At 36.2% G+C, this 14,227-nt stretch overlaps 1 protein-coding gene across 11 annotated transcripts in view; it reads left to right on the top strand.

The window, feature by feature from the left end:
- Positions 1-14,227, top strand: part of PDE1A (phosphodiesterase 1A) — a 186,996-nt gene that overhangs the window by 77,935 nt on the left and 94,834 nt on the right. Inside the window, exon 1 of one of the 11 annotated variants that reach the window (XM_072341595.1) lies at positions 10,040-10,179. The exons of the other annotated variants lie outside the window; for them this stretch is intronic. Coding sequence (XP_072197696.1) covers positions 10,127-10,179 — 53 coding nt within the window. The 5' untranslated portion in view covers positions 10,040-10,126. Of the gene's footprint in view, positions 1-10,039; positions 10,180-14,227 lie in introns of those variants that run through there. 11 annotated transcript variants of the gene reach the window in all.

Genomic DNA, 14,227 nt, shown 5'->3' with positions numbered 1-14,227 from the left:
ATTCCCTTCACTGTTAGTCTTAACAGAATTTGTATCTTTCATAATGCTCACAGTTTCAGTCAAGTTCAAAATGTTGCATGTCTAACTACTGTAATGTTTCCATAATGTTTCCTACCTTTCTTTTCTAAAAAATGATTCTACTGAAACAACAGAATTGTTACTTAGCCCATAATTTTTTCCTTAAACTGCATGTCTTCATAAAATGTAATATAATTTTTTAGCTGGCCCTTATAATATCACTATAGGAACATTACCTAAGTGTCAGGAAAGTAATATTATGTGGATAAAGGGGTAATGGAGTAACACTGCATTGTGTGCAACTATTTTGTGTAATATTGTGGATAACACTCATCAGAGTGAGAGTATTTCTTAGAAGTAATTGACATTTTACTGACAGAAGTTGTGTGGGCACAGATGCTTGCTTATCTAGAGTCAGGGAGAAAGCCAGGTTCATAAACATCTGAAACGCTCTGTAAGAAAGGCTGTTAAATGAACAGTTATGTTTTAGCACCTGTCATATAGTCATTAGTTGTAACATTCTCATTTCACTTTACATGTTGTGTAAATGCTTGGTTTGTTGTATTTTTTTCCTGATTATGTATGTGTAGAGTGAAGCCATTCACAACACCAAACCAGAATGTTGTACACCATTTTATTTCAAATGTTCATCTGCGCTGAATGGTGTTATCTTGGATTTGTTAATGCCAGTTCTAGCTGTCTTGTCAGGATAGTAACAGAGTAGTGTTAATAAATGTACAGATACCCATGCTTAATTAGAAATTCTGCAACAAGATAATTAAAAATGTGCTAGTTGGATATAATTAATTTCTAATCAGTCTCATTGTGTTTCATAGCTTGACAATATGGTCTGCATGAAGATGGCTTTATGTGCTCTTGAAAGTAAGTGGTGTTTAAAAGCTGTAGAAAATGTCTTGCATTAGAGGTAAAATATGTATATTAAATGTGAGCAGAGAGTTAAATTTGATACTCATAAAAATGAGATTAAGAATTAAAAACTAGCATCAACATTTGATAGATAGGAGCACAGAAGCACTTTCCAGAGAATGCAATAGGAACTTCTGCTTTTGTTGTAGTAATTTGTAAGACAGTGAAAATGAAAATGCACAACGTTGTAGCATGTTGGCTGAGGGAAGACTTTCTCACTGAATATTGTGGATTTTTTGTTCATTTGTAGTTCAGGAAAAAAGTTTAATAACATTTAAACCTGTCAGTTCTGTGGAAGAACTGAAAGAATCCAAAGATTTTAATAAAAGTGCTGCTCTTTGTTTAATTCTAGTTCAGTTTTAAGACTTCATTGAGAAAAACCCCACCTTTTTCTGATGTCCCAGTACATCCCCAGACCAGGCAGATAACAGTGCCTTGGTGTGTGCTTTGTTTTTTCAGTGGGTAAACAAACACTCTGTTCTCTGAAACTGGAAGTACAGCCCATTACATATGTTCTAAATTCATATGTAAGGCAATTGTATGAGTAATAACACTGATTATATTCTACCCAAATTTAAACATCTCAGAGAAGTAGCAAAATCATCCTTGAGTTCAGGCAGATTAGTGTACAAATTGAAAGCATATATACATATATATATATAGAGAGAGAGAGAGAGAGAGAAAGCATATATATATATATATGCTATTATATATATATATATATTTTATTTTTTTTTTGGAAGTTTGTGGTTCACATACAGCTTTGTAGTTATTTTTTCTGAAATGAGATTTTGCATGTATGAATGAATAAACATCTACTGCCATGAAGAAGTGGAAGAGAAAAAATCAAGGCAGAGACAGACCTTGCAGGAAACTATGACTCATTCAGTGTTTATAAAACGCAACACGCTTTGTTATGTCTTACATTCACTGTTCAGGTCTTTTCTGTTCTAAATTGCTTGCAAACGTCTGACCCTTGATAAAAAAGATGGACCCTGAATACTTTTGAGCACTGCTTTTATTTTAAAGCATGGTTGACTAGGTGATGTTCTGACTAATCCCTTGCAGATTCACTGACTGTCAAAATGTATTCAAAGGATTATCAGGTCCTGAGCTGTACAAGTGAGCCCTTCTTTCAGATCTTTAGCAGTGTTTTTAGGGGGAAAGACATGATTTGTATATTTGTGGAAAGGCATTGGGTTTCTCCATCAAGAGGTTACACACAGTCTTTTTAAGTCAAATGAGCCAATGCATTTGAAATGTATTTGGGAGATATCTCTCACATCTACACTACAATTATCAGTAGAGCCACCTGGTACATACTTCAACCAGAGTAAGAAATCATTTTACTTAGGGGTGAGAGAGAAATACGTGATATACTGAAGTTTGAATTTCAACCTTACTTGTTATTTTCCTCTGGAAAATGCTAATGCCAAAAACAGATAAATTTCCCAGTAGCATTCTGTCACTAGGACAGAGATTCTTGGCACACCTACAAGGATGTCACCACAGTAAACAGAGACTTGGGATGTAGTGTGTGGCGAGAAGATGGTGTTCTAATATAAGGAGGAAAATGATACAAGTAATTTATATGTAAAATAGAGGATATAACTGCAGTCTTCTTACCATTGAAAGCCAACACTGTGTATTGCAAAGGCCACTGTAGAATCAAGATAGAAAGATAAAAAACCCAGATAATTACTGTGAGCATTGTGTTTGATGAGTATCTTTGTAATTGAAAGATAAGAATGATCAAAATATTGTTATGTTAGAATAATAGATTTCTGAGTCATGCACAACACTTTTTTTGTCTTCGACCATGTTACCTATTTGAGGGTAGAATTGAACTCAGAATTTTTTTATCACTATTTGTAAGACTTTGAAACGATGAATGTCAGATTTCAAGACATCTAAAGGGAAACCATTATTTAAAAGCAATTTTTTCAATCAGAAGGCAAAGCTCTGGAATTATTAGTGATGCTACTTCAAAAAACTAGTTTTGTAAGAACGTATATTATCCCCTGTAGAGGTTTTGGTGTTGCAACTACTTTTGTATCTGGCCTATGGATAATGGCCATGTGACCAAAGAACAAATAGCTGGTAGAAAAGGCACTGCAACAGCACCCAGATACTGCTAATCCTTGAGGGAAATGTGTGTGTTTTGTATGTCTCAAACTGGATGCTAGAAATTTCATGATGGAAAATCAGGATAGATCAATAATTGTACATAGACCAGAGTATTTTAGCCAATAGCAATGAATGAAATTCCAGAAAGTGAAGTAATAGGTATACTTGGAGACAAAGGCAGCGCACAATTCTTTCAGAACCTAAAGTGAACTAAAATCTTATCACAGTATCACAGTGTCATGCGAGTTGGAAGGGACCTTAGAGATCATCGAGTCCAACTCCCGGGATTTGAGCCTTTCTGTGTAGCAGAGCAGCATTTCTGCCACTTGTGCCACAGGGGGGATCCGAACCCCGGGCCTCTGGTGTTGCATCAGCACCTCATACCACTGCGCCACCAGAGGAACACTTATCAATATGTCTGAAGTAGAACTGTCTGAAGAAAAATCTTTTTAAAATATCATTTATTTTTCTTATATTATTAATCAGAACAGGCATACAATTCTTACAGTTGTCCCATAGTATTTTCTGTTATGTGTGACTGGTAGTTGTTTAATGTTTGCTTGAAGTTCATACTCTGCCACCACAAAGAAATGTAAAACTGGATTTTAATGTGAGTTAAGACAAAAATCCATGTAGTAGAAAAGTAGTTGTGGTAGATTCTCGCCTCTTTGTTATAAACTCTAAGAGAGCTTCTACTATATATAGACAAAATCAACACATTTAATTCATAATTAAATTCTTAAGAACTTTCTTCACCAAAAGATTTCAAGGAGTAAATATCTGCTACCTATCATGTCTTTTCTGATTCTTTTTAGCACAGGCTCTGTCCTATTGAATGCCCATATATTTCCTGTGGGGAACTGAAATGTAGCAGATTGTTTCTTTTGGTTGTGATATCACAGAATCACAGAATTGTAGGAGTTGGAAGGGACCTCTAGAGATCATAGAGTCCAACCCCCCTGCCAAAGCAGGCTACCTACACCACGTCGCACAGGTAGTTGTTCAGCAGTCATTCTTAATGTATGATACAGTTACTCATGTTTTTCTCTCTGGATTATTTTGGAGATTGTTCTGACGTATTTTTGCTATCTGTATGGATTGTACTGAATTTATACTGACTCCTTTAAATCAGTATTAAAAGAAAAAAGAAACACCAAAACTTTATATTTGTTATTCATATCTACATCTTATAACCCTTTTACCTCCTGAAAGAATTACATTATGTTAATTGGAAGTTACTTTGTTGTCCAGTATATAATTGTCATTGCATGAATACATTTAGGAAATATGTGGCACATCAATTACAGTGTTTTCCAATAGAAACTCCAATTCCTTCCACTGTGGCCAATAATAATATTGCCCTGGCTCAAAACCAAGGAATGCCATGTTTTGACTTGTGTGTTTCAGTGCTAATTTTGCATTCTTTTTTATTTCCCTTCTTTCCTTCTCATTCTCACTGTTCACTAAAGATGCTGGGTATAAAAGCATAGTATTAACAGGTAGGATGGAAAAAAATACTACTGTGATACTGTTCATGATCTTCAGAAGAATTATTTTGATCTGGAGAATCAATGTTTTTATGAGACATTACTATTCATATTTTTGATTTTCATTTCCTGGTATTGATCAATTCCAGTATCTGTTTACAGATGGATATATGTCTTTGTGCCATGGATGTATTTGCTCGTGTATCTGTTTGTCTATAATCAAGTATTTCAGAGTATGTCACTCGGTCTGTATTCTGGCTTCTATTTCATATTTTTCAGAGCTGCAGTCTGTACTTCAAGAACTACTTCAACTAATCTGCTTCTTGTTTCGGTGACTATTCTGTTGTCTTTTGGTCCAGAAAAAAAATGACATGTAATGTAGGGGGATTCTAGACATTATCCTTCATCATTGTTGTGCAAGATTATTTGCCACCTTTGTTACTTTGAAGATTACCTGATCAATACTCCTGCCTCAGCAAAATTATAATACAAGTTCAATATATTATAATTTTCAGTGAATCTGTCCTCTAGACTAGCTATAAGAGTCTAGTCAATGAAGAGAGGGAAAGAAAAATAGCATTAATGGGTGGGCACCCTCTAGTGTTTAAGATGTGCTGAATGAGTCACCTTCTGGAGTTGCTTCTACAGGAGCAGAGAAACTCTTCTGTAGTATTGCACGTGATGACTGACTACACCCAAAGTAATCTGAAAAAGGAAGTGACTGGTCAGATACTCTGAGAAGGTATCATGCTGGGACTCAGAATCTTGCAGATGACCCAGCTCCCCCAAAATGCCAGATAGTTTTTGTAAAGAATGTTTGTAGAGGTATCAAAGAATGAGGTTTTTCTGTGCAATGGTGCCCTTGATTTTTTTTTCAGGTCTTAAGATGTAGAAAAATATAAAAGCAAAAGTGAAGAACTGGGAAGCTTAAACCAAATTACTGTGCTGTACTCTGAATAGGAAAGTCTTAGTAGGGAAATTAATCTCCCATCTGACGGCATTGACGTAAGTCTCTGCTTGGTTTGTGTGTGCATGTAAACAGGGAAAGCAAGAGAGAATAACACAATTTTATAAATATTCTTACTTTTAAGGGCTAAAAAGGGAAGCCAGACCTGCACAACTGTTTGTACAGAACTTTACCACATGCGCTACAGTAGATCCAGTAATGATTGCCAACTTTTCTATCTGCACTCTGAATGAGTCACAGTTGTCTCCAGTTCTTTCTAGTTTTTCAAGCATGGAGAAGTCATTAGGTTAACTTCAGAGTGGATTTTGCTGACGTCAACGCAAAGAAATAAATTGACACTGTCCTACACATTTATGTATGCAGAATGTAGTAAGATTAACGCAAACCTCATAGAGCTGTTGAGTGAAAAAAGTATTCGGGCTGATCTGTGACCTGTGCTGAGTAATATGGGTAGCTATATGCAGAGTATAACTATTATTTAGCTCCTAAACCATTATACAACTGCAATTTGAGTAGGTAGTATTCTAAGTGAAGAAGAACAGGCTTGTGTTAATGTTCAACCTTTATGTGGCAGGCAATCACAGCATCTCCTGTAGCATTTAGCTTGTGTCTGGGGACAGTACAAGGCATTACACCGCTGGGCAATTTGATTGGCTCAGGAGTGCCTGTCTGTGAAATGGAAGCAGGCAAAAGGGGTGCTAAGAGGCTTACCCCCACATTATCACAAACAGCCTGTAACAGCTATTCTGCCTTTTAGAATGCCTTGACAGGCCTTCCATTGGCCTTGCCAGTGTGACAGTAGTGGCATACTTGGATTTCACAAATTTCACATCAGCCTCTACTGTTTCTCATGCATGGAGTTTAGATGCTTGGCCTGTGTGCAGCCTTTAAGGAATGGATTTTTTTTCTTCCCCTATTCTAATTAGTCCAGAAAATAAACAGACGCATGAAACCTTGCTCTTCATTTGCTGTCTTGCTTCTTCTTAAACAACAGGGGAGGGTATCTGACTCCTTGCTTTATTATGGAAGCAGAACAGAGATTACAGCATATAATGAATTAAAACTTTAAATGTCAAACCTCTTAGTTACCATCTTAATTGCCAACAGATTTGAAACTACAGTAGGAAAAATAATTACATTTCTAGACTTCTGGCAAAGAGCTACAGATCAATGAGAAAAATGTAGCATTAAAATAAGCAGAGTAAAATAGTTTGGCTCATGTGATGTCTTTTGGCTTGTGAAACAGTACTAGATATCACATATCTACTGCAGCAAATCTCCATGTTGATGAAATCCCATTTGTGTGAGTGATAAAGCACTCTATGCTTTCGGTTGTAAAAGTCTGCTATCACATGAATGTATGCTTGAGAGGTGAAATAAAAATAGCTTAGCATGAAGAGCACTCATCATTTGTGATGGACAAACAATAGCAACAATAATTGGAAAATAAATTGGAAAACCAACAATTCTGGAATTTGCTGATTGATTTTCATCCAGTGTTGCTAAATTAACTAAGAGATCTCTAGGATATGAGATGAACAGATTTTTTCCATTCTCATTACCATTGAAAGGATTAATATGAAGCTTGAAGTACAATTAATATCATCTGCAGAGGATTTTTGCCATAGTACTTTCAAGAACAATACTTCTTCATTCTAATAAAGATGCCTTCATTTGGTATATCTGGTCCAGATATACACTACAAGAGAATAGCATCACTATAGGATGCTCCAGTACCATAAACTGCAAAAGTTATATGCTGGTGAATTTTATGCATATGGGTGTTTTGTTTTGTTTTGTTTTGTTTTGTTTTTTTCCTACTGAGCAAGTACAGGAGTAATTTTAGGGGGACTCAGGCTTCAGTCTAGTTGATGTATCATATCTTTCTTAAAATCCTTTCTTTTGAAGAATTTGTGTGCATACTCAGTCAACAAGTTGAACAGATTACTGAATGCTTTAATGAAAAATACAATAGACTTTTCTGTTGAACAAAAACTCTGAGTGGGCAAAAGAAAAAAAAAAAAGGCTGTACGGAAGATGAAAAACAATACAATTAAATCAAAGTTTTGTTGCCATTTTATATTCATATTTTTAAATTTTTTGTTAACAACTCTTGAATTTCTTGTAGCTGAAGTAATTGTACTGCTGGAATTTCAGCACCCAATAGTACTTTTTTCAGTGCCATGCTTGAATGAAGTCCCACAAACAACAATGTTCATTGTACTAGGCCCAGAAAAAATTACTTTTAAGGTGTGTTAGGGGTTTCAGGACTGGTAAAACTACAAGATGAAAGATTGAGTTCAATGGAAAAACATATTTGGGACACTGAGGACTTGAAGATTTTTTTTCCCCGAAAGCCTCAGAAAATATCAAGATCATTACCCTGAGTCCCTCTGAATAATAGAAGTACAGCAACCCTACGCACATAATATGAAACAGAGTGAAAAAGGAGATTTCTTTGTGATTTGCAGCTTTCTCTACAGTCAGTGAGTAAATACACTTCAAAAAGCAGCAAATTATTTTGAAAAGCTGAAATCCAGAACAGGAAGACTGCATAAAGAAAAATGTGAATCTTGGCAGACAAGAATAAGTAAGACCATGACTACATGAAGTGCTCATAAATATGACAACACTCTGAACACTGCTTATTGTTGAAGAAAGATTCTCAGATCCTTAAGATCCTGGCAGAAGCTAACCTGTAATCTGATCAAGATAGCTGATGTCCTGATGAAGGTATATCTTTCTCCTCAAAGTAGTAGAAACAAAGAGTGAGGCAGGACAAAACCAGATCATCAGCCACAAATAACTGACTGGTGATGACCATGTGATCATTTTTCCTTTAGATAATTGCACTGTGACTGTGTCATTGCAATTGTTTCATATAGTGTGGAGATGTGGAGATGGTGAACCAAACTTTTCACTACCACACTGATCTCTAAGCTGTGTGTTTTAGATTTAGGAAGAGATTTTATCTGTTTCAGTAAAATCCACTGAGCTCCTATATTTTCATATATGAGAATACATATTACTATGATATTGGTTATCTCTCCATTGTTATGTATCATTATTTCATGAAAATTTTGTGAAGTTCATAATAGTTTTACCATAATGTATATATGAATTAGTCATATAGTTATGTACAGCCTAAGACATGTCTTGGTATTACCTATCTATATATCTATATATAGATATATAGATATATATATATATATTTTTTTTCCAGACTTAGTGTGTCTTTCAAGTTTAATTTGATAATGCAAGTGTTGTACACCTAGCCATGTACATTTACTGCTCTTCTCTCCCTCTTATAAAGACCCCTATCTTTGCTGATCTACTTGTCACACATCAGAAACCTCACTTCACACATGCTTAAGTGCGTTCTGAAAACTGAGCAGGCGGGAGCTGCAGTGGTGCAGGGAAGGTCTGTGTGGCAGGGCCCCTCCTGTTCTGCAGGAGGGCCCTGCAGTGCCGTGCAGCCTGGCTGCGCAGCTGCATGCAGACTGCATGCTCACTGCTTGTTTTTTGCTTCTCCGGCCAGGCTTCATGCTTCCTGCCGGGCCCTGTGCCAACAGTGCTTTGTTACAGAGCCCTGCAGGTGCCCGGGAAATGGCGGCTCAGCTGAGCCACTCGTGACTGGTCCATGAAGAGCCACAGTCCTACTCCTGTCTTGCAGTTTTCATTATAACCTCTGTTTGCTGTGGTTGAATTCTTCCTGATTTATGTCAGCGTTATGTCAGAGAAAGCTCTTGACTTTGGATCTCAGTTGAAATCTTATCTTGCAAACAGTAACAGTTTGCTACTGTTGCTATCTGAACTTGGTCAGCTTTATTTTCCTCATTCACATAGTGTCGGTTTGTTTTATGTAGTTATGGTTCTACCAGCTGCAAACACCATATTCAGCTTCAGCCAACTCTAGGTTATTAGGTTATGAATGCTAAAAATTATGAGCAGTGCTTTAATTTACATAGTTATATCCACACATCATCCAGAGTGAATAAAAGCCAGATTGTAAAATAATTACAATCTCTTGAAGTGGAGCCAGCCTCACAGACCAGATCCATCCATCTTCATTAATTTGTATACAGTTCTTTTACCAGAACAAACTTTCTGAAGGTACTCGCATGGGAATGCTGAAACAGCTGCACAACTTTTATTTTGAAGAAAAAAGTTCAGCCTCGGAACAGTGTGTTTTAAAGAGCGAGGGAGAGAGTGACTCTGCATTTAAGACTTTGACCAGCATGTGTAAGAAGTGCTCGCATGGCTGGAATAATCTAACACATTTTTACCTGGGTAGCACTTGGCAAAGCTCCCCTTTTTTCCTGCACAGTTGAAAGGAATCCAGTACAACCCTGTGCTTTGATCAACTTGCCTACAGTTCTGCTCAGCCTGCAGGGTTTGCTGGTGCACGGCCGTGCCTGTCTTATGTGGCCTCTATGGCCCTTTTCTGCTCAACTGTCAGAAAGAGGGAGGGAGGCTTCCCCCAGCACCAAAATATCATTCTGTGTACTCTCTGCAGCACAGTAGCAAAGAACAAGTTTCTTGATTACTCCCTGGTCTTTTTGGAGTTATTTGCTGGAAGAAGTCTTTTTTCCCTCTTTAAATGGATGATTGTGTTACAATCAAGAAAAAGCATCTCCAAAGACCAATCTTTCGGTAAGTGATGCTATTGTTTCTTTCAACTGAAAACATTAAGAACTTTATATCCTATTTGTTAGCTGAAGGTTTTTATGCAAACACACAAAAAGAAGAGGAAGAATCGAATGTTGCGTATTCTGCTAACATTTTAGATGATTTTTGTGCTCAGAATGTAGTTTTTCTCCTTGTACTGAGACTTTCTTTTCCTCCTTTTTGTCATCTACATTTTCTGAAGTTTTTCATGGAATTGCCTTTATTATGAAAGAGGGGCAGCTTAAGCCCCTGAAAACTTTTTGTGTGTGTGCATGTTTTGTTTTGTTTTCCTACAGCTCTGTAGTCCCTCAGAGTATTCTGGAATTATAAAACTGTTTATATGTGGAACATGGGTCTTGGTTGCTTTTCTTGATTATGTCTGAATGGCAGATTTTTCGCACTCGAAATGATGCACCTTTCGGAGTAAAGTGTCTGGCTGGCTGGGACATGCAGCTGAGTGATTAAAGTACAACTAATCCACAAGACACTTCTGATAGAAAAGGTTCAAGTCTAAAGAGCAACAAGTTGAAAGTTTTGTGAGGTGGTTCTTCACTGCTTCTTACATATGTTATTTTGATCAGTGAATACAGTTCTGATTATTTTATTTTTTAACTTCAGTAATAAACTTATTTTTACAGATAAGGATTAGATCTAATTTATTTGTATTTTACCACAAAAAAAAACCTATTTTCTTTCATTTGGCCCGCCCTAGCTTCAAACTTAGTGAGCTTGCATGAGAAGTAGTATTTATCAAACTACTACAAATAAGAATTCAGTTGCTGTAGGATTAAGTAAACCTGCAATAGTTCACACTTCTGTTTATAGCTTGTGACATCTTCAAGAAAACTCCAGCTCTTACTGGGTGACATCATTAGGACACTGAAACTACGGTGCTGATATGACAAATAAATACAAGATTATAGATAGCCACTACTGATGTCATATATTATGGGATTATACAGTAAACTCAGTCAGGTGGCCATGCCAGGATTATGTACTGCTGCTGCTACCTGGGGGGAAGTCTTTTTGTGTTATATGGTTATAGTGCAGAAAGGGAATTTGGACATTAAAAGGTTACTGTAGGAATTAAGTGACCTAAGTACTAACCTTAAATTTGAATGTCCTGCTTAGATTTTCTATGCAGTTTATATAGTAAATTAAATGGACTGTATTTCACTTTGCTTTAATTATGAAACTGTTTAAGGCTCTATGGTAACTATCCAGTAAAGTGTAACCTTAAAAAAAAAAAGTATTTTAGAAGCACAGTCGACACGATCTTTTGGGGCCATTAGAACTGTGGTGGAGAAGTGCCTATTTCTTGATGCGTTCAGAAATCTGCTGTTGCTCATGTAGCACTGAATAGTTCGTGGGAGTTTTCTTAACGAATGTATCCTTAAGTTGTCTTGTGGGAGTAAACTTAGCTCAATGAAATACAAGAAGTTTCAACATTTCTTACCCAAACCCATTCCTGCAAACCAGTTCTAAATACAGAACGGCAACTAACTACTGTTGGCATGCTTAATCCAGAGCAAGAAAACCCCTAATATGGAAAGCCCCCTCAGAGCCCATGGCTCTGCAGTGACTCTTCTGGCAAAAGATCTCTGTTATACTACAGTAAATACTTAAGAAATGTTTCCAAGGTTGAGACCGGCATAATATTTTAGGCGGCTCAAAAAGAAAGACAATCTCCGTATGCCATAAAGATGGTATCGTGTACAGTAAATACAGATTCCATCATAGTACATTAAACAGCTGATTTTTTTAAAGTGTGTTCCTTATGACTTTGGAAAATATTCTCCACTGAAAAAGTGTTCTTACAGAGGATTTAGCTTCAGTTCTTTTAATCCTGTAATTTTTTTCCCATATAAACCAGATGGTTTTATTGGGCACAAATGTTACATTGAGGTAACTGAATCTGCAGCTTAGATGTATATTTCTCACAAACAATGAAGAAAATGTTAAATTATCCATATATGTTTGTGCATCTGTGTAATCTATATATACGGCCAATATACTCTACGAAATCAAGTCTTTCTTAAATTTATATATGAATATCTTCATTAGCATGCTAAATTTACAGTGGATGTATATTTTTGCTTGAGTTGCCTGATAAAGCAGGTTGAGTTCCATTGTAAAATATTCCTTCCATGTTACGAATCCTCTACATAAGAGCAATATTATATTTTCAAACGAGTCATCGATATTAAAAAGAGTATTTATCACTGATTTTCAGATTTTTTTTTTATTTTTTATTTTTTTTGTAAATCCCAAATTCTTTGAAGATGTAATATAAAAATATTGCAAAAAAAAGTGTTACTTCTGGTATTTCCACCCTACTTGAGCTTGGAAATAAGTAAAAAAATCATTCAGAAATTTAACTGTAAGAAAGCTAAGATATTGAACTGATTACTAAAGCACATCAGTTTGGATAAAATTTTGTAATTGCATCAGAAACCAACTGCCAAATGCTTAGGAATTCCTGCATTTCTTAGCCTCTTATATGTAAAGGTATATTAACAGCCTCTTATATGTAAAGGTGTTTCAACAAATTGGATATTCACTAGCTATTTAATGATAACGTAAATTACTGAGGGCATTCCATATTTTTATTAACAACAGCATCTTGAGCATGTTTGCTAAAACCGGTCAGATTAATTCACACAATAAACAAATCAGCTTTCGGAAATAACACAGTGGAAGCTTTATTGCTCTGCCATTTAAAATTGAACTGAATAAAGCCATATAAAATATGCTTTAGGGAACAAATCCTTTCCTGCCAACTACATAGATTAGGTGACATAATAAAGGTTTTAGTTCTCAAATTTCTGTGATTTCTATTAACATAAGAATCTCTACAACCATTAGTCAATATTTACATGAAGCTGTTTTTCTGCACTCCAGCCTGTGGCCAGTCTCTGTGCTGTGTGTTGTTTTATTTCTTCTTCTTCTTCTTTTTTTTTTTTTTTTTTGGGGGGGGGGTGGGGGGGGGTGGGGGGGTGAGGGGCGTGGGGCTGGTCTTCACCGTGAATGGAAATAAAGGGATTGGAGTGTCACAAGAGAAATTGTGACTCTGGATCCTTTAAAGATCCTCTGGTATCTCTGCCTTAGTGGAATCCAAGAAAGCCTGGAATTATTTCAAGAAATCCATGGCCTTTTGAGATTTTCAGGCCAACTGTAGCAAGACTATAATAAAGAATTTATTCTTGCTTTGATTTAAGGCTCTTAAAAATTTAAAAATATTAATGTATTAGTTTCAAAATACCTATCTTTTCTGTCTTTTCTGTTCCACGCATTTTCTGTGGTCTTATGTAGTTCTGAATGAAGTGTTTTCCTTCATAGCAGTAGGGAGGCTCATGGTATTCTTAGTCCTGCTTTTTAGGAGAGAACAAGGATGGAAAAGCATTTGTTTTCCAGCTCTTCAGTGAACTCTGCTGTCATCTTTTGTACAGTGTCTGCATCTGAGAAAAGCTCTTTGTACCATTGCTTTTGTTCCATTATCTTTGTTTTTCGTATATATGAATATATTAATTGCTATTAGGTAGACTGGATTTCTCTGTAATTTTAACTTCTCCTTTACTAAGAGAGTGACCCAGTGATCCTTTGGGGTCTTGCTTAAATACACGTGGCTGATTCATTGTTTTGTTCTATGATAAAATCAGCTTCAAAACCTAGCTACTGAACCTCACTGTAATCCTCTGGCAGCTTGATTCCAGCATGTTTCTTACCCACTACGGGGCACATAGGTAAGGCCAAGTGAAAGCTGCATAGTATATTGCATATGCTCACAAAGGTGCAGCTGCTATACTATACTGCCATTCCTTGTGGAATAAGAGTAATTCATATAATTTCATTTACATGCAGTATAATGAAATACAGAAACAACATGTTCTGTGACTCCTAGATATTATGAATTCTTGGCAGATACTTCTCCTATGGAGAAAAATATACTGACAAATATTTTCTAGCAAAAACAAACCCACCAGTGTAACGCCCTTTCTTTTTAATCTTTTTCTTTTTCTTGGAAGCTCAAAAT

This window comes from Excalfactoria chinensis, chromosome 7, assembly GCF_039878825.1.
Source record: "Excalfactoria chinensis isolate bCotChi1 chromosome 7, bCotChi1.hap2, whole genome shotgun sequence".
NCBI classification, from domain to species: Eukaryota; Metazoa; Chordata; class Aves; order Galliformes; family Phasianidae; genus Excalfactoria; species Excalfactoria chinensis.
This window is presented reverse-complemented; position numbering and strand designations above follow the sequence as displayed.